Source organism: Euleptes europaea, chromosome 16 (genome assembly GCF_029931775.1).
Source record: "Euleptes europaea isolate rEulEur1 chromosome 16, rEulEur1.hap1, whole genome shotgun sequence".
NCBI classification, from domain to species: domain Eukaryota; kingdom Metazoa; phylum Chordata; class Lepidosauria; order Squamata; family Sphaerodactylidae; genus Euleptes; species Euleptes europaea.
Genome location: NC_079327.1, coordinates 1,322,376 through 1,348,714, shown reverse-complemented (window position 1 = coordinate 1,348,714; position 26,339 = coordinate 1,322,376). Strand labels below are relative to the sequence as shown.

The following is a 26,339-nucleotide window of genomic DNA, read 5'->3' as shown; positions in this document are numbered from 1 at the left end:
AATAAAGCATTCTCGTTACTAACAACCCCTGAATCACCCAAGATTCAGCTAATCAAACCACACGCCCCTCGGACTTTGGATGGCTTTGTGGATCGTGGATAAAAGACTGAAAATACTGTGAACTAGAGGGGCATTTTGGTTTCAAAACATTACTCAGAGGACACCTCCATTTTTGTCATCAAAGATATTAAAACAGTGCCGGCAGTGATGTTTGCTTCATGAATCCAAATCGCTCGTAGTATTTATGGCCCAACCAAAACTCATCACAACAAAAAGGAAAAATGCATTAAAGCGCCACTAAAAAAAAAAAAAAAAAAAAAAAATCAACGTCCACTCCTAGTTAGTGAGTCACTCAGGAAATTTCCTCGGTTTGGTGACAGAGTGGCAGGTCTGAGTTCTTGCAGTTCTTGCAAACAGAACAGTTCCATAAGTGATATATTTACCATCTATAACCAATTAAAGAGCTCAAGGAGGCTTTTGTGCTCATCTTCCTGCCATAGCAAGCAACTTTGGGAACGGGGGGGGGGGCTTTCAAAAGCAGCCTGCGGCAGGACTTTTGGTGCCCAAGCCAAAGCATTTCCCCAAAGCAGCTCTTTTGGAAGTAGGCTGCTGTTCAGCAAGAATTCCATTTGCCCCGTGTCCCAGCCCCTCGGTGAATGGCACCCATTCTCAAGCCAATGGGCTGGGCAGGAATTTTCTCCTAGATAACATACCGGTTGTGCAACGCACGAGAGAGTCATATGAATCCATTCACATCCTGCAACCTGCGTATCTTGCAGGAATATTGGCCCACCAAGTACTGCAAATTTGGAAATACTGCACAGGGAAGGCCTCAATGTATAATTCACACCAAGCCGTTTCCTTCCCACCAGATGTCCTATAAGATTTCCCAGCACGATTTTCCTTCATGTATCTATCCACCTAACAGCACACATTGACTGTGACTCGCAAAAGGCTCGTGCTGGAATAAATGTTTTTAGTCACTTATGTGATGTGACTTTTTGTTTTATTTTGCTCAGTGACTTTTTGTTTTATTTTGCTCAGAGTGTAATGTCTGAAAGCATTATATGCTATGGGAAATGTATTCTTTGATTTGAATTATATTCTTTGTACTCAATAAAGTATATCTGCACTTATAAACATGCCACACTCAGTATATAAGAGTTGGCATCCATTACTATAGTCACACCAAGCACTTGTGTATGTTACATGCCTCAAGTATAAGAGGCCCAGTTTTGCTCCTTAGTTAGAAGCTAATTAAAGAATCCATAGATGGTCTTAGTATGCTTTCAAAGCTGGTTTTCCAGAGAGATAAAGGACCAGCTAGGAACCTCCTTAGTTAGCCTTGGTAGGAACCAAGTTCCAAGACAAGGATGGCAGTAATTTAGGATCAAACGAAGAAACACCTGATAATGGTGGGTCTTCTCTGCTCATTAGTGAGCATTAGATCACCACTTTCTATGCAATGCCTCCGATTCTCTAATAGGGTATGCTAATCCGGGGGTCTCTAGTATTGGGTATTTGGGTCTCTATGTTATGTATTGTGTCTTTGTACCACCCATTACCAAAGACTATATTCCTGCTTGCAATCCTTTGATGTGTGTGTGAATTGTCCGGTGCTTTGGGCAATTTTCACTAGGTGTTTCTGTGTTGGGCCAATAAACAAACTGCTTTGAATCTTCAACCTCCTGCTGTTTTATTGTCATTGGGTATTGATACAATATTACAGGCATTTCAAGAGGACCCTTCAACTCTTGCCTTTTTTAACAAAGTCAAAGAGTATGCATATATTTTCTCCTCAGGTTGGAGCCACACCAAATGAGCAATTTCCACTGATTTTCCCTTCCCACGGCAGACTCGCCTCAAGTCAGTCTTCAGGGTCCACTATCCCCCAGGAGCAGGATTTTGTCAAGATGGGGGGGGGGCTGCGGTGGGAGGGAGGAAGCAGCAAATTTCCCTTCCACCCCTGGAAAATTTAGTCTGGATCCAGTGTGCCTGGTGATACTACGCAACACCCCCCACGCTCCCAATTTTAGCAGTGGCAATCCTTTCTGTACCTACTATGCATTTCTTAGGTAATCTAGAATCCCCCACTTGCAAAAATGTTATACGGTAACTAATAACTAAAAACTGCAGTTTCTGCAAACACATTCCCACAGGCTCCACTTCAACTTTTAAAATGTTCGGTAGTGCCCAATCTTGTCCTCACGGCTTTCCAACAGCTGTCGCCAGCTGTCTCTGTTGCTTCTGACCCCATAACCGAGTCACGGGACAACATTGCTGTGGAAATATTAAGTGACAGGACTACAAAGGCCTGCGTCTCACTGAGGGGGTCAACCGGGCTCTGAGCTGCTGTGAAGATCACTCCACTGGTCGCTTCTTCATTAAAAAAAAAACCCTCTCCCACAGAGAAAAACAAACAGAAGGCTGGATCAGAACTTTCTCACAGCTGTGTGAGGTTTATGTGTGCAAGGATTTTTGCTAGCATGTTTATTTGGAGAAACGTTCCATCACACAATGCTATCATAGAGCCATAGAGTTGGAAGGGACCACCAGGGTCATCTAGTCCAACCCCCTGCTCAATGCAGGAAATTCACAACTACCTCCCCCCCACACCCCCAGTGACCGACCCCCTACTCCATGCCCAGAAGATGGCCAGGATGCCCTCCCTCTCATCATCTGCCTAAGATAATAGAATCAGCCTTGCTGGCAGATGGCCATCTAGCCTCTGCCTAAAAACCTCCAGGGCAGGAGAGCCCACCACCTCCCGAGGAAGCCTGTTCCACTGAGGAACGGCTCTCACTGTTAGAAAATTCTTCCTAATGTCTAGACAGAAACTCTTTTTATTTAATTTCAACCCGCTGGTTCCGGTCCAACCTTCTGGAGCAACAGAAAACAACTCAGCACCATCCTCTCTATGACAGCCCTTTAAGTACTTGAAGATGGTTATCATATCCCCTCTCAGTCTTCTCCTTTCCAGGCTAAACATACCCAGCTCCTTCAACCTTTCCTCGTAGGACTTGGTCTCCAGACCCCTCACCATCTTTGCTGCCCTCCTCTGGACATGTTCCAGCTTGTCTACATCCTTTTTAAATTGTGGTGCCCCAAACTGAACAGAGTACTCTAGGTGAGGTCTAACCAGAGCAGAGTCAAGGGATACCATCACTTCACGTGATCTGGGCACTATACTTCTGTTGATGCAGCCCAAGGTCACCCAGCAAGTTTCCATGGCAGACTGGGGATTCAAACCCAGGTTTCCCAGCTCCTAGTCTGACCCCTTAACCACTGCACCATGCTCTCTCTTTGCACCTAGTTGAATTAAATTAACCAAACCTACTTACTTGGGTTTGGAGGGAAGAGGGTGCAGCTTTTGCAGTGGATGATTTCTTTGATGACGGGCACCTCTGTCGCAGGGGGCTGGGGCACCAATCCCATGCCCGGCAACATAGGGTTAAGCGGAGTGATTCCCGACATCATGCTGAGAGTTGGATCAAAGCCACGGACACAGATTGAATCTGTAAATACAGAACATAAAACCTTGGCTTTACAAACCTTGAAATCACGTGCCATTACCATCTCCTCGCCAAGGTCTCGCTTTAGGCTTATTTTTTTAAGGCGTCGCTGTTCAAAAATAAATTTGCACTGCAGCCAAGCCCTCCTTGTGGAAATTATTAAACTGGGCATAAACAAGGAAACATTATGTAATTTCAGATGTTAGTACGACGGAACAAATTAAAGTGTACCATTTTGCGCTAGGAAGATCTGCAGTCCCCTGGAGCATAATGTTTTGGATGTGCACTGCCCTTCTGTCATTTCCGTCCACTTTCTGACACCGAATGTGAGGAGGACATCACTTCACAGTGTTCACACCTGGTCTGCCAATGAAGAGCACAGCCCAGGGGGAATTCTCCTGTGCAAGCCCCACTGAAATGGCAGCTTGCAAGACTGTGCCCTTCCCTGTCTGGCTGCATTGGAGGATACCACAGGAAAAAAACAACCCTTTCAGACAAGGGAGCTTTCCCAGACCTTAGACACAAGCCCCAGTTTGGGGGAAAAGCAAAGTTGCTTGGGGGCAATTATGACCCACAGGCCTTGCTTGTACGGAATAACTCGGCAGGAAACCTGCCCAGCAACAAGGCCGTAGAGAGATTGTGCCAGAGTGTGTGCTTTTGCTGACCTTTGGCACCAGCAGCATCAGTCGCAGGATGACTGTGAGAGGCAAGGAAGGTGTCTGAGGAAATCAGAGGGATGGGATCTGAAATGGTCACCAGAGGCCCTCTGTTCTGAGGTGCATGCAGCAGAGGACATCCCTGCCCCAGGATGTGGTGATGGCTGCCAACTTGGAAGGCTTTAAGAGGGGAGTGGACATGTTCACGGAGGAGAAGGCTATTCATGGCTACTAGTCAAAATGGATACTCGTTATGATGCATACCTGTTCTCTCCAGGATCAGAGGAGCATGTCTATTATATGAGGTGCTTTGGAACACAGGCAGAACAATGCTGCTGCAGTCATCTTGCTTGTGGGCTTCCTAGAGGCGCCTGGTTGGCCACTGTGTGAACTGCTGTGTGACTGCTGGACTTGATGGACCTTGGTCTGATCCAGCAGGGCTATTCTTATGTTTTTATGGATACTGGTCCTGAAGCATTCCTGTTCTCTCCAGGATCAGAGGAGCATGCCTATTATATGAGGTGCTTTGGAACAGAGGCAGGATAAATGCTGCTGCAGTCGTCTTGCTTGTGCGCTTCCTGGAGGCACCTGGTTGGCCACTGTGTGAACAGACGCCTGGACTTGATGGACCTTGGTCTGATCCAGGAGGGCTTTTCTTATGTTCTTACCCCATTGTCTATACCCAACTAAGAAAGTCTCCATTGTCAGTAAGGGGTCACAGGCAAAGTTAAGTCTAACTTGTGCAGTTCACATACACACGAATATAGTTCTCTTTTCTTGTGAAATAGCTAGAGGCCAGCTACCAAACCTGAAATCCTGCTATAGTCACATGGATACAAGCTGCAGAAAAGAGCCAGAGTCCAGTAGCACTCTGAAGAAGTGATCTGTGACTCACGAAAGCTCCTACCCTGCCAGAAATTCTATTAGTCTTTAAGGTGCTACTAGACTCTGGCTCTTTTCTACCACTATAGACAGACTAACATCCTGATCTATCTCCATGGATATCAGCTGGTAAGTGGTACTGGAAACCATTCAGATTTATGTCAAACCGTCATAGTTACATCTGTGTTACTTATCTGAATAATTAACGAATGTATTTGGGTGCTCCTAAAATACAATTTCTAATTTTTAGAGTATCAGTAACTTTTCAGTTCTTTCTGATGTTGGTTGCTATAACAAACTCCAAATCCTTCTCGCCTTCTATTCCGTGCCTGACTTTCTCCATCAACTATCGTGCAAAACTGCATACGGAGTGAGCAGTGAAATAGCGGGGGCGGCTTATTTTTCATCTGAGGGAAGACATCAACATATGGCGGACTCCTCAGCCTTGCTAGTGCTCACACAGTACATTTTTGTCTCTGAGTTTTCTATTCAAAACAACAAACAAAGGCATGTCTGAGCGGTTCATCTTCCAGATGGTCGAGTGTTTTCCTCTGCAATTGTTACCATTTCTTGCTGGGGAGAGATTTAGTCCACTCTCTCTTGGGACTTTCTGAATGTACATTGTCTCAAAATTTTGGCCAAGGCACAATTCTTGATGACATTTTTTGCCATTTTCCCCCTAAATATTTGCAAATGAAGGGGATGATGCCAGGACACCAAGCAGATGTTTCATAGCCTTTACTTCCACTTTGCCAAGAATGGGAAGTTCATACTTGGCTTTGAAGGGTCAGCATTTGTTTCAGAAAACAGCACTGCAGACGTCTGGTATATTTTGGGGGAGAATCTGCCTATATTTTTTATCAATTGACAATCTGAAAGAGGTTGCAGCAGTAAGCCCAGGCAGAGCAAGTTCCGACAGCCCTAATTTCTCAGGATGTGAGGTAACTACCCTGATCCTAAACCCTACATAGCTTGGTGTGAGGATTGCCAGATCCAGGTTGGGAAACTCCTGGAGACTTGGGGATGGAGTAGGGACCTCACAGCACATTCCTGAGCTCTAAGGGCAAAAGCCCTTAGGAGGCCAGGAAGTTGCTGCGCCGGCGTCCAGGCCCCCTGCACCGACATCCGGCCAACTTACAGCAATGTTAGTGGCCCGAATGCTGGCGGGAAGGCCCAGATGCCAGTCACTGGCCGCTGACACAGCAGTGCCACTCAGGGAGAGCGACAGGGCCTTCTGCCGTCATTGCCCGAGCCAGCATCCCAGGAGGCGTTCCCAGGGTGTCCCAGCATCCCGGGAGGCGTTCCTGGGGTATTCCGGTGCCAGACTGGGGAAGGAGCCACCATTAGGCAGCCTCCTAAGCCCTTTCGGGTCAGGAATGCCTCTTTTTTTCTTTTTCTTTTTTTGCAAGATACGTATTATCTCCAGGATCAGAAGAGCAGGCCTATTATATGAGGTCCTGTGGAACACAGGCAGGATAATGCTGCTGCACTTGTCTTCCTTGTGGGCTTCCTAGAGGCCCCTGGTTGGCCACTGTGTGAACAGACTGCTGGACTTGATGGGCCTCGGTCTGATCCAGCAGGGCTTTTCTTATGTTCTTATACGCCATCTTTTTAGGTGGCGTCTCTCCTGTGCAACTGTATGAAGGGTTGCACGGATTATTTATGCTGCTGGTTTTATTTACGGATTATTTATGCACGGATTATTTATGCTGCTGGTTAGTGTACCAGCACATCCATGTTGCCTCCAAAGATTGGCGCAGGCATTCCTCTCAGGAATGCACTGTTAGTGTGGTACACTAACCCTCCAAAGCATCCATTTCCTCCAGGGGAACCGATTTCTGTAGTCTGGAGATAAAGGGCTGAAGAGATTGGTACTGTCAATAATCTGATTCAACTTTATGTCTTTTGTTTGTTTTTTAATTATATTGTTTCTATATTTTGTTTTTTAAGAGGTTTGCTGTTATTCTTGTTTGTTTGGGTGGTGGTTTTCTGTTTAGAAAATTAGTAAAAAAAAAGAGTTCGGTACTCAGTGGATAAAATTTGATTCTCTTTGCGGCAGATGCTACGTTTTGTTTTATAGGTGGCAGAGGCAAAACCAGGGCTATAAAAATAATGGGAGCTGGGAAGGGGATTTTCTTGGATGTTAGCCATGTTTTGATAACAGGAGCAGCCTGTCAAAATACATTTGTTGTATGAAACTGGCCAGTAGTGTTTCTTTGGAAATTATTTTTAAGTATATATATAGGAAGGTTTTGAAAGGGTGATATTTACATTATTAATGGAAGGCAATACTGCTCTGGAGAGAAATGACCCTAGTTGTGCTGGTATACGTATTGATCTATAGAGTTTTCTTTAAGTTTGTAATTCTGTTATAAAAATCGAAGGTCGTTCAGTTTATGTTATGGCTGCATTTTTGTACACCATTACAGGAACTTAACATTTATCATGGTTTTAAAGGAGTAGAGGGTGAATATTTTTAAAAGCAGTAATGGGACAGAACTATCAACCGTATGTTGTATAAGACCAGGAATGTAAATGGGCTGACTTTAAATATAAGCAGACGTCTTTGCAATGGGCTTAGCTGAGAGCCTCGTGTCTCAACAGTGACAGGTTTTCCAAACTCTCTCCAAGGGCATCACATTAACTGTTTATTATAATCCCTTTCATAATAATTCCTAGCATGGAGTTTTACCTTTTCCACCACTGCTGCACAATGAGTCGTCATATTCATTGACATTTCCACTGTGCGACCCCAAGTTCTTTTTGAACACATGAAGCTACCTCATACTGAATCAGACCCTTGGTCCATCAAAGTCAGTATTGTCTACTCAGACTGGCAGTGGCTCTCCAGGGTCTCAGGCAGATAAAGGTCTTTCACATCACCTACTTGCCTAGTCCCTTTAACTGAAGATGCTGGGGATTGAACCTGACCTTCTGCATGCCAAGCAGAGGCTCTACAAATGAGCCACGTCCCCTCTCCATGGCTCTCCAGGGTCTCAGGCAGAGGTCTTTCACATCACCTCCTTGCCTAGTCCCTTTAACTGGAGATGCCGGGGATTGAACCTGGGACCTTCTGCATGCCAAGCAGATGTTTTACCACTGAGTCACGGCCCCTCCCCTTTTCAGTTCAGTTCAGACCTATCAGCATACATTCAAAGTTAGGATTTTTTGTTTCAAAGTGCATCTCCTTACTCTATTTGCCACGCTGTGGCCCAGTTACACAATCTACAGAGATCCTCCTGCAGCTCTACACAGTCCACCTTAATTTGCACCACCCCAAATAATCTGGTGTCACTTTTAAATTTAGCCACTATACTGCTCACCCCAATTCCAGACCATTTATGAACCAATTAATTAGTGCCAGTCCCAATACTGATTCTTGTGGGATTCCACTGCTCACTTCCCTTCATTGGGAGAACTATCAATTTCCTGTCTATTTCTTTATTTCCTGTAATATGCAAATTTTTAACCCATTAGAAAAACCTGCCTCCGAATCCCATGTCTGCTGAGTTTACTCAGGAGTCTTTCATGAGGAGATTTGTCAAAAGCCCTTTTGGAAGAGCCAGTGTGGTATGGTGGTTAGGAGCGTTGGACTCTACTCTGGAGAACCGGGTTTGATTCCCCACTCCTCCACGTGAGTGCCGGACTCTAATCTGGAGAACTGGATTGGATTCCCCCCTCCTCCACATGAGCAATGGACTCTAATCTGGTGAACGGGGTTGGTTTCCCCACTCCTACACATGAAGCCTGCTGGGTGACCTTGGGCTAGTCACAGTTCTCTCCAGACTCTCTCAGACCTGCCTACCTCACAAGGTGTCTGTTGTGGGGAGAGGAAGGGAAGGAGATTGTAAGCTGCTTTGATTCCCCTTTAAAAAAGGGAGAGGAAGTTGGCATATAAAAACCAACTCTTCTTCTGGAAGTCCGTGTTTACTAGATTAGTCTTATCCACATGTTCATTAACCCGGTCAAAGAACTCCCAAAGGCTGTTGAGGCAGGACTTTCCTTTGCAGAAGCCAAGCAAGACAGCCTCAGAATTTATGTTGGGAAATCACTGTTAGCAAATGCCTGGGAAGATGTTTCAGGCAACAGGGTGTGGGTTCTTTCCTTATCCAATGTGAAAAAGGCAGGGAAACAGGTTTCACACCACATATTTCTTTTCCTCTCTCATTCCAGAAAAAAGGGCCGCTCTATGCAGACATCACCCTGACCTGGACAGCCCAGGTTAGCCAGATCTCGCCAGATCTGGGAAGCTATGCAGGGTTCCTCCCAGTTAGTGCTTGGATGGGAGACCATCAAGGAAGTCCAGGGTCCCTCTGCATTGGACTCTTGCCTTGAAAACCCTACAAGGTGGCAGTAAGTCAGCTGTGACTTGACGGCCCTTCCCATCACCACTACGCAGGAAGCATGAGGAGGAGGGAGACTCCTAAATACCATGTACCATGCCAGAATATAATTTTTACAAGGGCCTCCTATAAACAAACAGCACGTCAGGGGGGAAAAGAAACGCTGTCACTTTCTTAACTAATTTCATCTGAGAACATACGTACAACCCATTGTTCAGCAACAACAACAAAATGCCCATTTTCCCTTCCATGGAGAAAAGAACCCAATAAACATCTATATGAAAGAGAAATGACTCACTCAGCATATGCTTTAGGATCTTCAGTGGCGTTTTAAACTAAACTGCACAGCAGAAAGAATTGCACAACATCTTGAAAAAAGCGGCAATTTTGACATTCTAACAAAAAGACCCATTTCATTGTTCTCTCTTCACAGAGGGAAAATATCTTTATAACTGAGCGAACGGCATATTTTAAAGAACGCAGCTGAGAAGCTCAGTTTAAAATAAGCTTAGCTCTTTGTCAATTAGTGCTAAATCCAGCCTTTGTTGCTTATATGCCGGCTATATTTAAAGGTTACAACATGCCAGTTTTCATACAATCTCTGAAATTTCTGCTGCTAGAACGTTCCTCTTTTCTCTAACCATTGCTAATGTTTATGCCTCCCATGTTTGCGGTACTGTAGCCCTACAGAGACAAATATGAAAAACCTATGCAAAATATTAGCTTTTCATGTGTTTTTGCAACATTCTGTGAAAATCTTTCCCATCTCATTTTGACAGTGATTTCAATAATGTGCCAATTTAAAAGCAATGAGAAAAGCTATTATTCCCTTTAATGAGAGAGTATTAAAGATTACAGCAAATTATGTTAGAAAAGTTTTCACATGGCTTAACAATGCTTTCAAAGGAAACTTTATGCTATTTATGAACTAAATTGTTCCTACTTCTGCACAGCCTTATATTTGTATAGATAACGCTGTATATTGCTGTGTGTGTGACATATAATTTATTTAAATCAAAGGATACTTTCCCACAAGTTCAAAGTGGAGTACAATGGACAAAATACCCCTCAAAACAATAAATGACGTGAACAATAAAACCTGCACACACAAAAGCAAATAACCAATAACCAAATAATCAACAAAGCCTACACACAAAACCAAATATTGGTACCCAGTGACTTTCAATCTACTCAGCTCTGCTCAGACGGAGAAGCATCTTTTATCTATTTACATATCAATATCCTGCCTTTCTCTTGTGGCTCAAGTCAGTTTACAAATCTAAACATTAAAACATAGAAACTACATTAAAACCTCAACTACCTCCCCCACCCAACAACAACAATTCCAAGAGCTTACGCCCCATTAAAGCCCTAGCAAATAAAAAGGCCTCGTAGGGCCTCCTAAAAACATCTAAAGGCAGCGCCCCTCAACTCCTAAGGATTCTAACTCTGTCCGCTGTCTAGAGACTTGTGACGGGAAGCCCATCCCATAGGCAACATATACAACAAACAAACAAACAAACAAGAGTTGGAGTTTCCCTAGGAAAAAAGAATGGTCTCTAGTCAATGCCAGGCAGGCAACTTTAACTGGGGGACCAGCCAGCAGGTAGCAAATGGAAGACCACAGCTAATCCACGGGGGCATAGGGGAGGAGAAGGCTTTTGGGACACAGAAAGAGGCAGTCTATTTTGGATGGGGTTTTTTGGGGGGGGGGGGACACGTCCTGTCCTTTTAATGGGACGATGATGAAGAATTTCATTTATAGCTTGACTTTCTCACTGAGAATTAAAGTGGATTATAACCTGTGAAAAACAGAGAGCAGCGACCTCCAGTACTCACTGCACTGGGAATGGTGACAGAACTGGAGAAGCAGCGCAAAAAAACAAAAAGAAAAAAACCCATCTAAGATATATTGTAACACCATGAAGAAAGGGGCTTACAAGGGAAGCGAAACATATAATAAGCACTGCCATAGGCTCCAATCTTGTTCCCACATAGAAGAGAACTCCTGAGCGGTTCCTTTATACTGGAGTTGTAATCCCTTTATGAAAATGCCCTCCTGAACATGTCTGTTTTGCAGGTTCCAAATTTAACACAATCGCCAACTCTATTGGAAACTGGCTGCTCAATTCCCACTAAAGCAAGAAACCGAGGAGAGCCGCAATGTACTACGCAACCTTCACATCAGCCCCAGCCCCAGCACACGGTCCTGATGTGGGGTCATGTGCAGGGGCTGCAGAGGAGGCCACAGCCGTGAGTCCTAGGGTTGCCAGGTCCCTCTTCGTAACTGGTGGGAGGTTTGTGGGGCAGAGCCTGGGGAGAGCAGGGTTTGGGGAGGGACTTCAACTAGGGTTGCCAACTGCTAATTCAACTGGTCTCCAGCCGATAGAGATCAGATCACCTGGAGAAAAATGGCCGCTTTGGCAATTGAACTCTATGGCATTGAAGCCCCTCCCCTCCCCAAACCCCGCCCTCCTCAGGCTCCGCCCCAAAAATCTCCCGCTGGTGGCGAAGAGGACCCTGGCAACCCTAACTTCAATGCCATAGAGTCCAATTGCCAAAGCGGCCATTTTCTCCAGGGGAACTGATCTCTATCAGCTGGAGATCAGTTATAATAGCAGGTCACCAGCTAGTACCTGGAGGTTGGCAACCCTAGCTGCAATCCCACTGAGAGAGCAAGTGTGGCTCAGTGGAAGAGCCTCTGCTTTGCTTGCAGAAGGTCCCAGGTTTAATCCGCACCATCTGCAGTTAAAAAGGACCACATAGGACGTGGTGTGAAAGACCTCTGCCTGAAAACCTGGGGAGCCGCTGCCAATCTGAGAAGACAAGTCTGACCTTGATTGACCGAGGGTCCGATTCAGTGTCATCCATCTTCATGTGTGTTCAAGTGTAACCCCCAAGAACTAGTTGGCTTAGACCCATAGGACAGAATCAATGTACGACACTTATCAGCAGAGGAACAGGAGCCGACAAGATTTTCTGGACTCTTATTACCTTGTACACAGTAATTGGAAAATGTTGTATGTGAAAGTTCATTAGTAAAGGGAGGGTAAATTTAGTTAAACTGGTATTATTATAGTAATTATATTGTTATTGCAGGGATATATCTGTCATGTTGCAGACTGCAGTCTGGTTACTGCGTTGTCCAGTTTTCTGGAACAGAATCCATTTGAAAAGAGAAGAGGATGAGAAGAAACGTGCACCTAGGTGGACGTGAGCAGTGGGGCTGGAATCATTTGGGGAGAAGGTTTCCTGGGGCCTCCTCTGAGCTTCCCACATTCTTACAGGTCCCCCGTCGGATGTGACTCATGAAAGCTCAGACCCTGCCAGACCTTTTGTTAGTCTTTAAGGACTCTTGCTGTTTTCTATTGCTACAGAGACACTAACATGGCTACCCATTGTGATCTTGCAAGAGATGGTTCCGCACAGGCCACTGCTGTCGCTTTGGTGCTTGTGGCCTCTGTCCAGACCTAACAATGAACACATGAACACGCATGAAGCTGCCTTCTACTGAATCAGACCCTTAGTCCACCAATAGGGTTGACAACCCCCAGGTACTAGCTGGAGATCTCCTGCTATTACAACTGCTCTCCAGCAGATAGAGATCAGTTCCCCTGGAGAAAATGGCCGCTTTAGCAATTGGACTCTATGGCATTGAAGTCCCTCCCTCCCCAAACCCCACCCTTCTCAGGCTCCGCCCCAAAAACCTCCCACCGGTGGCAAAGAGGGATGTGGCAACCCTATCCATCAAAGTCAGCACTGTCTACTCAGACCGGCAGTGGCTGTCCAGGGTCTCAGGCGGAGGTCTTTCACATCACCTTCTTGCCTAGTCCCTTTAACTGGAGATGCCGGGGATTGAACCTGGGACCTTCTGCATGCCAAGCAGAGGCTCTACCTCTGAGCCACAGCCCCTCCCCTAAAAATTAATCCGCCTCACGGTGCCAGGATTGGAGGGAGGCATGAAGCTGCCTTATACTGAATCAGACTCTAGGTCCATCAAAGACCTTCTGCATGCCAAGCAGATGCTCTACCACTGAGCCACAGCCCCACCCTGAGCCACAGCCCCTGTGACTGCTGATAGGCTGGACAGTTCTCCTTTCTTCTGAAGCCGCAGTGCCAAGGGAATGTATGAAGGCATTTAACAGTACGAGATGCTTCAGATGAACGAGGAATGCATGACGCTGCCTTATGCTGACTCAGATCGGTAGCCGCCCTCCAGGGTCTCAGGCAGAGATCTTTCATATTACCTACTACCTGATCCTTTTAACTGGAGGTGCCAGGGATTGAACCTGGGGCCTTCTGCAGGCCATGCAGGCGCTCTACTACTGGACCACGGCCCTTCCCCTGAACTCTATTCACCTGATTACAGGCATACCTCATTTTATTGCACTTTGCTTTATTGTGCTTCACTGATATTGCTTTTTTGAGCAAGTGTATCAGCGCCCTTTCCCCAACAGCATGAGCTCACTTCGTGTCTCTGTCACATGTTGGAAATTCTCGCATTATTTCAAACTTTTTCATTATTATTACAGTACGTTTTTAAAGACATAATGCTATTGCACACTTAATACACTACAGTATAGTGTAAACGTAACTTTTATATGCACTAGGAAACCAAAAAATGTGTGTGACTCGCTTTAGAATCATAGAATCATAGAGTTGGAAGGGACCACCAGGGTCATCTAGTCCAACCTCCTGCACAGTGAAGGAAATTCACAACTACCTCCCCCCCACACCCACAGTTACCCCCTACTCCATGCCCAGAAGATGGCCAAGGTGCCCTCCCTCTCATGAACTGCTTAGTGTCATAGAATCAGCATTGCTGACAGATGGCCATCTGGCCTCTGCTTAAAAACCTCCAGGGAAGGAGATCTCACCACCTCCTGAGGAAGCCTGTTCCACTGAGGAACTGCTCTAACTTTCTTGCAATATTTGCTTTATTGCAGTGGCGTGGAACTGAACCAGCGATATCTCCGAGGTATACTTGTACTACCTTGGGGTACAGAATGACTTTGATTACCATTACACTAACAACATTTAAAATGACTACCTGCCACCAGCCACTTCCACCCCCAGATGTCTACAAAAATCAATCACTAAATGATTGTCCAAAAGGACTCAGTACAGGGCTTTGGCAGACCTCCATGGAGAGGTTAAAAAAATGCGGGACGCAGGCACTGGTCAGAAAGAGGGTTTCCCTTTCCCCACAAATCCCTGTGGGTCTCTCTCATTATCACTACTGCCAGCACAGGCAAAAGGACAAGGCTGGATGCTAGCTCTTCTGACAGCAAAGGGAGGGGAAGTCATTTCTGCTGGTTTTCCATCTTGCCCCCCACACCATCCCCAAGAATCCCTTGAGTCTTGCAGGGCAGAATTGGGGGGGGGCCTCCGGGGGTTGCAGAAGGAGGAGGAAGGTAGGGAAGCCCTGTTTCCTGGGCTTTGCTTTGCTAGTGGTACTTAGGATCCAGCCATCCTGGAAATTGTTCACTGTGCTAGAAATATTTTAATAATCTATTTTTTTTAAATATAGACTATATACAAAAGATTAGTTTGGTGCCATAATCATGGACTGTATCAGCATTTAACTGTGCAAAAAAGTGCATAACTAAACAGCTATTCGTTGAATATGTTACATCCAAAGCGCATATATATATATATATATATATATATATATATATATATATATATATATATATTCAGCAGCCAAATTTATAGAACAAAAGATAAACTCTTTGCATAACAGAAGGGGTGAGGAAGCAAAGCCTACAGTAACAGACGAGGCCCTACACAATCGCTTAACACCATTACAAATTAAAACCTTGACATTTGCCCAGATCAAAAATCCAATTTTACAGCACTAGAAAATAAAGTATTATACAGCGAACAGATAACAACTAAACTGGTATTAAAAGACGAGCAGTGCTGAAAATTGATTAGCCATCAATGCCCCATACAAACTACCTCCCAAGAGCAGTACAGAAAAGTAATCCAGACTTTGTATATGCCGTTTTGGAAGAACTCGCTTTGTTGAGAAAGAATCTCTTTAGACTATACGTGTCTAGCCCGGCAGGCAGGTTCAGAGCTTCCCAAAAGAGAAATTAGCATTTGTCAAGGAAGACAGTAGGGCTGGTTTGTATTATCAGTTAGATTGGCATAATTATTTATGCTCATGGAAATATGAGTATAGTAAATGCCGGGAAGTAAAGGGTCAAATCAGTGCCAGAAAATTTGATCTCTCAATTCTCAATCTTAGAACAACTAAATAATGAGGAACAATCTGACCTCTCATGCTGGAGACAACTCAAGTGAATTTAGCTTTCCATGTCTTGAGATTATACCAGCTAATTCCAGACTGAACATTTCATTTGCAGTATAGCTAAAGAACCTATTTACAAACATTTGAAATTTGCCGAATTCTCACATTTTGCCATCCAATTTTTTGGAAGAGAATATAGAAAGCAAAATTTGAATTCACATTTATTGCCTGTGAAATTTTAGCCCAAAAAAACAACATTTAGGAGCTCTAGATAGATGGCATCACATTACCGTGCTAATTTTGGCAGGATTCAAATACAAAAGCTCATGAACCTTCACCGGTGAAACACGATTACCAGCAAGTGTTATATCAAATACTGCCAGGTACTCAACAGAACTGCACGCTCTTTATCAAGCATTATGTGATAGTTGACATGCAATGGTCTTTTTTGATAAATACTATCCAATGTCCATAACTTTAAAAACCATGGCTACAGAAGAATGATGCGGCCAATTATCGCTCAGTTCCTAATTGGCCCTTTCTGGGCAACGGGGTTGAGAGAACTCTTTCAGAGCAGCTCCAGGTCTTCCTGGATGACTCATCTGCTCCAGACCCCTTCCAGTCTGGCTGCTGACTTGACTTGATGACACCCAGCTCTACATTTCTCGATCCAAATCCTCCAAAGATGCCGCAGAGGTCCTCAACCACTGCCTGACTGCTGTGGTTAAATCTCTAAGGGTGAACAGGTTGAAACTGAATCCTGACAAGACACAGGCACCGCTGGTTGAGAAGGCTGATGTCTTGAAAGGCGTTGTGCGTCCCACATTTAAAGGTGTCCAGCTGACCCTTGCTGACTCAGTTAAGAGCCTGCGGATTATACTGGACCGAGTATTTTTACTGGAGAATCAAATCAATGCAGCTGCGGAAAAAATTAATGCTGCTGCAGTCGTTTGTGGGCATCCTAGAGGCACCTGGTGGTTGGCCACTGTGTGAACAGACTGCTGGACGTGATGGGCCTGGGTCTGATCCAGCAGGCTTTTCTTATGTTCTTACTAACTCAAAAAGGCTTTCTTCCATCTTCATTTAGCCTGGAAGATGGCTCCCTACCTCAACTGAGCCAATCAGTTGGTTGGGGGCCCCAGGGATGTTATAACTTGAAAATCATCAAACATAAATCTTAGGATCAGATGAAAATCACCACAAAGCTCCAAACATTCCCTTTATCCACTTGCAGCTTGTTTCAGGGCCTTTGGAATCCCCAGTTTTGAGGAGGGTCTACGAAACAAAGCCATTTCACACTTCAAGTAACTGTACGGCTCCACCAGTAATTCCCCCAGCGTTTGCCACAGTAAAGTGCAAAGGGGATGTTTGTGTTGTCGCATGCTTTGGGCGTGGGGACTGCTTGCCTGTTCCCTGGCATGTGCCCACAGTTCATCGAGAGAGTGAAGCTTTCCTTTCACACACTGCAGGTTTTCTCCTCAGCACACGTTAGAGGAATGCAGCTCCCAGAGGCGACCAACTAATGTGTGAAGAGGCAAGAAGCTCTCGAAGAATGGGGGACACGGAATGAGCCTCAAGTCTGGTTACCTGACAGTGTCGGCAGACCATCTCTTTGGGAGTCATTATTTGAAACTGTCTATTTATAGCTGCCCTTTCTCTTGTCAGGGTCATGGTTTGAGAAGAAGCGTTTAACAACTTTCCTGGGTGATCCTTGGCAGTAGAGCAGCAAATGCTTCGGGAGGGGGAATCAGCTTTGTAAAATTCTAAATATATCTCTGAGCCCTCCCTACCCAGCACAGAAACAATTCAATGGCTTTTTAAAATTCCCCCAAGGATTTTTGGCTGCTTCCACTTCTTTCAAGATTCACTATGGATTCAATGCCAGAACGCCTGGAGATTACTATCCACTTCACAGTAATAAAGAAAACCTGTGCCTTCGAGGGGGGGGGGGGAAATGTCCTATAAAATGCATGCACCTTCAGAAAACAAAAGTCAGACATTCATCATTGGAATTTACAAAAATCCATCAACCGGCACAAGGAATCTCAGCTCCATCCTTACCTGTCACAAGCTGCTGTCCAGCTAATCCTACCGGGACCATCCCCAGGTTATTCATAGCCGTAGCCCAGGCCGCCGGATCGGTGACGGCCATGTTAAGTTGCGAGGTGTCCAGAGAGATGCTCCCCAAACCATCAGCTGCTGTAGGGAAAGAAGCACATTCTCAGCTTTTCAGCAAAAGAAGCAAAGATGGGAAGCCGCAAACTGGAGAACCTGGTAAGCGGGGGCAGCCCAGGGGTTGTATTACATCTCTTTAGTCAAGCTCTCCTGGTCATCTCTGGGTAAGTTGCTGTACGGCAGCCAGCAAACAAAAACAGTGCCTGTAGAAACCTAATCCAATAAGGGGCAAAGGTTCCTATGGAAACAAATTCCTAGGGATGCTGGTTGATGTTTGCATGAATAACAAATTTAGAATGAATTTCAGTTTATTGCCAAAATATATTAGTGAAGTATTGTGGGGGGAAGCATCTGGACTCTGTGGCACCTCTCAAGGGGGGTTCTTCGAGAGAAGAGAAAGCCAGAAGTCCAGCATGGGCCAAACTGAACAGAACCACCCTTGTTAATCCCCTCTCTTTCACAGGGACATTCACCTGCAGCCATTGCTCCAGCGGGTTTGTCACGTATGTCTTTGATTTCTTCGATCAGGAATTCGTTTGCCGCTGTGTTAACATCTTGAAATGTGCAGAAGGCTCTCTGTCCCTGGATACCGGATCCACATTTAGCACACTATGCTCTGGAATGAAAAGGAAAGGTCTGGAATTAAAGACTGCTGTAAGCTACCCCTTCGAACCCTGCTCCCGGCGGGGTCTCCACAGCCAATTCGGTCGTCCTCCTTCCCCAGGTGAGCCAACCCCAAATCCTTGTGCTGGCCAGGATGGCAGGGGAGCCGTGGGGCTAAGCAGCGCCCGCTCTTCAGGTCTTGCTGCCCCTGTGCAGGGACATTAGCAAGCTGGTTTGCACTTGAGAGTGCAAATGAATTTTTTAAAAAGTTAAAAATTAATTGACGTGGAAAGTCTGAAGACGGCAGGGTCCTGTTAAATACGTTCCCAGGTGCAATGGAAGGAAGGGGCCGAGGAGGGGGGAAGGGGGAAACCTTGGGACAACTTGGAACAGCGAAGCCCTCAGGAAGAATTTTTTTTAATGTCTTATCAGAGTCAAGGATGGCATAAGGTTCTTAACAACTGAAGAAAAGGGGGAACAAAGAAACTCAGCCTAAAAGTCAAGGGAAACCAGAGGGGTTGATGTTAGTACATAAAATGACCAAAATCTGACCAGCGTGTTTGTTGATGTTATGTGTGTGTGTGATAAGTGCAGTCAAGTCTCTTCCAACTCATGGTGACCCTATGAATGAAAGTCCTCCAAAATCTTTGATAACCTTGCTCAGATCTTGCAAATTGAGGGCTGTGGCTTCCTTTATTGAGTCCATCCATCTTTTGTTGTTATACACATTTCTTGATGTTATACACATCCTGAAATGCTGGACACCATATACAAGGCGTGAGCAGTGAGCCATGTTTTAAGCACATGGAATAACTATTTTAACATAAAGCCACATAGATTAAAAAGGCTTTTATATATATTTTAACTTTGTACTAAGTTTGTGTATATGTCAGGATGTGTATTGTAAAATTTTGTATGTATGACCACTGAGGAAACCCTGTAAAAGGCAGAAACGCATCTGATCAGATTTTGGTCATTTTATGTACTAACATCAACTGCTATGTGTTGGTAATATTTGTACATTGTTGGTAATGTTTGTGCTTTTTTAAGAAGCCTGTATTTTAGGCCCTGTGTTTTTAAATACATGTGTGCGCAATATATAATAAAAATAGATTTGTTGGTTGTTATATTAGATCGTGTTTATCTCACTGATGTTCCCGTGCCGTTCTTAACGACAGAGTGCTTGCTGAAGACAAAAAGCACACAGCAATATCACTGATGAGGCCGGCAGCTTCTTCCTACAACCCCTTCAAATGAATTAGTACTGTTGGCTTACACAACCCCTGCAGTGCCTCATTCTGTGTTGCCACTAGACTGCAAAGCAGGAATTGCCAGCCCCGGTCATCTTGCATTCAGACAGCACCGCTGTAATGAATGGTGGGCCTAGAAGCCCCCTGTTCACTACGCTCTCCTTCATTTTGTTAGCTTTTCTTTTTCAGGGGCCTTCAGAAGCCAGCGTGGTGTAGTGGTTAAGAGCGGTGGTTTGGAGCGGTGGAGTCTGATCTGGAGAACAGGGTTGGATTCCCCACTCCTCCACATGAGCGGCGGAGGCTGATCTGGTGAACCAGGTTGGTTTCCCCAGTCCTCCACACGAAGCCAGCTGGGTGACCTTGGGCTAGTCATACTCTCTCTCAGTCCCACCTACCTCACAGGGTGATGTTGTGGGGAGGGGAAGGGAAGGTGGTTGTAAGACGGTTTGAGTCTCCCTTAAGCGGTAGAGAAAGTCAACATAGAAAAACCAACTCTTATTCTTCTTCTAAGCCCTCAGGATGGCTTTTTTTGAATTTGCCGAATTGGGGGGGGGGTGTTTCTATTTTGAATGCAATCTTTCAAGAAAACATTTAAGCCTTGCCTGAGTTTCTTGTACACAAGCCCCCTGCCCTGACGGGTTAAGTGGGTGGGTGGAAAGGAGTCTGAAAGGGTGTGAGGAGGGGAAGGGAGCAGTACCTGATCCTCCTATTCCTGGGTGCCCCCACTTTGGTGACAGCAGGACACTGGGGTTTGTCCAACAGACTCTGCTTAGGCTATCAGATGTAAGGAACACCTTCCGGTTGGGGCTTCAGCCCTCTTTTATTTGCTTCTTAGCCCTCTCCCCATTCCAACTGGGACAGGGCCTTCTCCCTATAATGCCACCTCTGTGTCGTAAGGTTCTCAACAAATCACGACTGGTCACAAACCAGATGTTACTTCTATCAGTACCAACTGTGGTTAACAAATCAGTTGTGGATTCAAAAGAAACAAATCAGGATTCAAAAGATGTTTGGGAACATAAGAAGGGGAGTGAATTGGGTAGATCCATAGGGTTTCCAGGTCCCTCTTCACCACCGGAAAGATTTTTGGGGTGGAACCTGAGGAGGGCGAGGGTTGGGGAGGGGCTTCAATGCCATAGAGTCCATTTGCCAAAGCGGCCATTTTCTCCAGGTGATCTGATCTCTATCGGCTGGAAATCAGTTGTAATAGCAGAAGATCTCCAACTAGTACCTGGAGGCTGGCAACCCTATAGATCCAGGATCACTGGTGGCAACCCTTCAGTGTAACTGTTGGGAAAGGGGAGGGACTGTGGCTCAGTGGTAGAGCATCTGCTTGGCATGCAGAAGGCCCCAGGTTCAATCCCTGGCATCTCCAGGTAAAGGGAAAAGGCAAACAGGTGAGGTGAAAGGCCTCTGCCTGAGACCCTGGAGAGCCGCTGCTGGTCTGAGTAGACAATACTGACTTTGGTGGACCAAGGGTCTGATTCAGTATAAGGCAGCTCCATGTGTTCAAAGAGACCCTAACCGGCACACAAGGAAATCGAGGCAGCCCGATTTCGCTGCCTCCATGTCCTCTCCTTGAATGGGCAGGGAAGCAAATGCTATGCCTTGCCCGATTCTTCCTCTACTTCCCGTGCTTCCTCCAAGTGTGTCTCCTAGCAACCATTTCTCCTGGCCTGAGCAAGAAAGCCGGAAATTTGGCCTGCGTTAGCTCTGGACTCCCATGGCCTCGTTCTGCATTATTTCTGACCTGCTGTTGGTACAAGAACATGGCAGCTGAGTAGTTCATAATGAAGCCGAGTGACAATCAACCTGTCAGTGATGGATATGGGGAGCAGGCGTGTTAATATATCGTTCCAACAATGTGACATTACCCCTCTGGGTAAAAAGTTTGCATTTTTTGAAAAAGTAGCTAAGGCAGGCAGGAAAACAAAGAAAACAGCTGTTTAATTCCATGCCGAAGTCTGGGCAGGCTTCTGAGGTGAGGAGCCGAACGAAGACCACAAGGCTTATATCTCAGCCATGTGTAGGGTTGCCAGCCTCCAGGTAGTAGCTGGAGATCACCTGCTATTACAACTGACCTCCAGCCAATAGAGATCAGTTCACCTTGAGAAAATGGCCATTTTGGCAATTGGACTCTATGGCATTGAAGTCCCTCCCCAAACACTGCCCTCTTCAGCCTCCACCCCCCAAAATTGCAGGTATTTCCCCATCCAGAGCTGGCAACCCTAGCCATGTGTTTAATGTTCAGGAATTACCACACCCCAAATAGCTGCTGTGGGGTTACGTTCAGGAAACAGCAGCATAAAATCGGGGGCTTTCTCAGTACGGTAAGAGAGACGTAGGTATACTTTAAGTATGTGCTATCTTTTCACAGACAGTATTCATCGGTCCAAAGCCAAAACCACGAAATGCAGAGATCTGAGCAAATTGTACAGAGCAATTTAGAGACATGCTTGATAGTCGATTCCCAATTCCAGCAGAGCCCAAAGACCGCTGAGAGCCAGCAAGCTCACCCGGGATGCTGAACAGGAGTCCCAGCAGTTTTGAGGATAATACCGGAAGAAGGCTTCAAACCTTACAATAATAACAAGGACAAGGAAGATAAATAGCTCCCCCCTCCCTTTAAATGTTGTCCCAACAGGCTTTTAAGCCAACTCCAAACTCACTTTTGGGTAGTGGTAAACCAACATCTATAAAGAACAGTATCCGGGAGCCCCTTTTACGAAGCCCAGCTCAGCGATAACTAAAGCACCGGCGGCACAAAGCAGTCAGCTGGAGGGAAACGAGTCTGCAAGCGGCAGGGCGAGAAAACCACCGCTCACGTGCCAAATGTCACCACATCTCCACGCCTGTTCTCCATTTTTCATTCTGCCTAGAAGTTGATTTTAAAATGTGAACTGCTCTCCTATCTGGAAGGAAAAGGGATGCTTGTTGAATAAATGACACTATTTTGTCACCTCACACAAGAGGTCTGACAAGAATCCCATCCCAACGGCACGCCCGCCCCAATCCTTGTAGTAACTTTATTTCACTAATTTCAAACTGTGAATGAAACTTCACAAAACAACAGCTTTTTTATTAGCTAAATTTTAAGTGGCTGATGAAGTTGGCCTCCTCAATTTTGGCTACAGGTCCCAAGACAATCCCCGCTCCCCCACCCCCTTTACTGCCTTCAATAAATAGGAATGGGAATATGCCTTGGGTGAATGTGAAATTTGTCTTTCTTGCCTAAAAGGAAATTGCCAGTTTCTGAAATTGAAAGAACCCGGCCTGGATTCATATTCAGGCAGCAATCAGTGGAAGTAGGTCTGTATTTTAAGACCACTTTCCATTTTTAGGAGTTTTCTGCTTTCTGTTTGTATGTGCCGTAGAAATCCTAATCTCCTTCTACATGAATCCCTTTTCTATTTTTTAAAAAAATATTGTAAGCCTGTTCCCATGTCAGTATTCTACCTACCTACATGAGATCGCTAGCTTCTGAGAACATGCCATGTGGTTAGGAATTTGGGCTGCAGAGTCCGCCTTGCATCCCTGTGAGAAAGGTGGACTATAAAGAACACAAATAAATAAACGTGACTCAGAGGCAAGTGATCTCTCTCAGAAAGAAAAAGAAGAGTTGGTTTTTATACCCAGATTTTCTCTACTTTTAAGGAGTCTCAAAGTGGCTTGCAATCGCCTTCCCCTCCTCTCCCCACAACAGACACCTTGTGAGGTAGGCGGAGCTGAGAGGGTTCAGAGAGAACTGTGACTGGCCCAAGGTCACCCAGCAGGCTTCAGGTGGAGGAGTGGGGAATCAAACCTGGTTCTCCAGATTAGAGTCTGCCACTCTTGACCACTGCAACACCACGCTGGCTCTAACGGGCACACTGTGCTCTCTCTCGCTTCTTACATGCAAATGTTTCTCATCATGGTCCCAGAAAGGCTTTGGCTAACGATAGACCCAGATCTACGGAATGCAAAAGACAAATACACTTGTTGTTGCTGCACAACACTTACACATGCCTAAGTGAAGCAGGAAGGGAGCAGGAGTGGGAATGAGCACAATGCACGTTCCACTAAAGTAAGGCAGTGGGGATGAATAGGGTGGCCAGTTCTGGGTTGGGAAATTCTTGCAGGTTAGAGGTCAGAGCCTGGGGAGTGTGGAGTTTGGGAAGGGGAGGGCCCACAGTGCTAGAGAGCCCACCCTCCAAAGCAGCCATTTTCTCCAGCGGAACTGACCTCTGTAGACTGGAGATCAGTTGTAATTCTGGGAGATCTCCAGGCCCCACCTGGAAGCTGGCAACCCCATGACACCGTTTCCACTCAGAGTTCCCAGTCTATGGAAGAATATTCTGGTGGAATAAATTTTTACTTGAGTAGAGGAACTATTACATCTTTTATGTAAAGTGGTTTTATTGTTTATCACCAGCCTTGACAGAGACATTTACATTTTGAAAACATTTTTTTTTCCAGATTCAATAAAGATGCTCTGGAGTTCAGAGTGCTACAAATGCTTGGAAATTTAATCTTCAGTCCTTTACATATCTGTATCTCTCTTTGGAGTTCTAAATATCACTATGGCTATAGGCCTTGCCTTTAAACATTGCTAGCAGAGTTTTCACCTTTCCCCAATATATGAAACTTCTGTAGTATGGAAGAAAAAACATTTTTGTTGAAAAGTATGTATCTATTTTCTTTAATACAGCATACCAAATATTGAAGAATTTAGAGCTAAATTATTCTCAGTCAGGTGATACTGCAAGCAGGGCATGAAAGTATTTCCTTTTGACAACCTTCTATGAATTTTATTTGAACAATTGATTAATTTGAAATAGAAGAAGAAGAAAAGTTGGTTTTTATACCCCAATTGTCTCTACCTTTAAGGAGTCTCAAAGTGGCCTGCAATCACCTTCCCTTCCTCTCCCCACAACAGACAACTTGTGAGGTAGGTGGGGATGAGAGAGTTCAGAGAGTACTGTGACTAGTCCAAGGTCAGCCAGCAGGCTGCATGTGCAGGAGTGTGGAAACCAACCCAGTCCACCAGATTAGAGTCTGCTGCTCATGTAGAGGAGTGGAGAAACCAACCTAGTTTGCTTACCTTTTTAGATATGGGGTTTTATTGATATATTTTATTCTGTGGACCTTTTGATTGTTTGATATTGTTTTATTACAAATTTATGTTGCTGTTGATTAGATGTTCTAGTTTTGGTCAAATGACCGTAAAATAAAGATTGACTAATGATTGACCTGGTTCACCAGATTAGAGTTCGCCGCTCATGTAGAGGAGTGGAGAAACCAGCCCGCTCCTCCTGATTAGAGTCCGCCGTTCATGTGGAGGAGTGGGGAATCAAACCCATTTCTCCAGATTAGAGTCCACCGCTCCACTACAGCACGCTGGCTCTCATTTTTAAAAACATCGACAACAACTTGGCTTTCTTAAGGATACCTACTCAATGTCAGGATGTTCTCTTTGGGTAGAGTCTGAATTCTTAGACAATGTTGGGTGAAGAAACCTTGCTTTCTCACCACTCTCTGACTTTCAAGATTTTCCTCATAAAAGCCCACATCCTGTATCCAAACATGTTGGGTCATTTCAGGCCTCACAATCTAGGGAAGCTGCTAGTCCCTGGGATGTCCTCTGCTGTTACACACAGGTGGGAACCCAACGTCTGTACTCCGCAATATGTGAATCAGAACTACGTCAAAAGAACCACCCCTATTCAGAGTCTGTTCCCACCAAGCCCATCTGGACAGACCATCCCGGAGTATCCAGGTGTCCTTGATGGCTGGTAACGAGGAAATTTTCCTCCCTTTTCACTACAGAAATTCAGGCTCTCCAATTTGCCTGCGTTTACAGTCTTTGTGTTACAACTTTCAGCATCAATAATGAGGAGAAGACTGACTTAGTAGAAATGTTAATTAAGAAGCATCAGTGATAACTTTGAAGTCAACCGTGAGAAACCTTGTTAAATGGGGTTACCTGATTTGTACTATTACTGCATCTTTTTTTTCTTTTTAAGGCTGGGTCAACCTACCTTCTACAAGAATGTTATGCAGCCAACAACCAGCGTAAACCAACAATTTGTTCCGCTCAAGACACTTATTTTGAGAGCCAGAAAGTGCCTGTTAGTTACTCTTTAAACCAACAAACTGCCTCATTATGAATAAAACACTTGATCTGTAGCTAGCAATACACTGGAGTGCATCGCTTTTGACTCGCTTATTTTAGAGTGTCAGCAAATAGACTTCTTTAACAAAGCTCTCCTGCGGTTACTGTTCTACACCGTAGCTTTGCTTGGGCTCACTTGCTTTTGCACAAGACCACAGATCTGCATCAACTCTGCCAGTGGGTGGGGGTCCTACGTGTGTAACCAAGAAAAAGACCTGACAGAGATCACAGAGTGAAAAGGATAAGAAATAGGGTTGCCAACCTCCAGGTGACCATAAGAACATAAGGTGGTGCCTGGAGGTCTCCTGGAATTAAAACTGATCTCCAGGCAAAAGGTACCTGTTCTCTGGGAGAAAATGATTGCTGAAGTCTAAGCATTATGCCCTGCCAAAGTTCTTTCGTAGAGAGCCAGCATGGTATAGTAGTTAAGAGTGGTGGACTCTGATCTGGAGAACCGGGCTTGATTCCCCACTCCTCCACATGAAGCCAGCTGGGTGACCTTGGGTTAGTC

General features: G+C 45.2%; 1 protein-coding gene across 3 annotated transcripts in view; it reads right to left on the bottom strand.

The window, feature by feature from the left end:
- Positions 1 to 18,434, bottom strand: part of ENOX1 (ecto-NOX disulfide-thiol exchanger 1) — a 131,872-nt gene extending 113,438 nt beyond the window's left edge. The window contains exons 1-3 of one of the 3 annotated variants that reach the window (XM_056861768.1): positions 18,298 to 18,434; positions 17,711 to 17,848; positions 3,342 to 3,515 (exon numbers count right to left, since the gene is read on the bottom strand). In XM_056861768.1, the coding sequence (XP_056717746.1) occupies positions 3,342 to 3,515; positions 17,711 to 17,848; positions 18,298 to 18,307 (322 nt within the window). In that variant the 5' untranslated portion in view covers positions 18,308 to 18,434. The remainder of the gene's footprint in view (positions 1 to 3,341; positions 3,516 to 17,710; positions 17,849 to 18,297) is intronic. The other 2 variants (XM_056861769.1, XM_056861771.1) reach the window with 2 other exon arrangements.
- Positions 18,435 to 26,339: the final 7,905 nt, after the last annotated feature.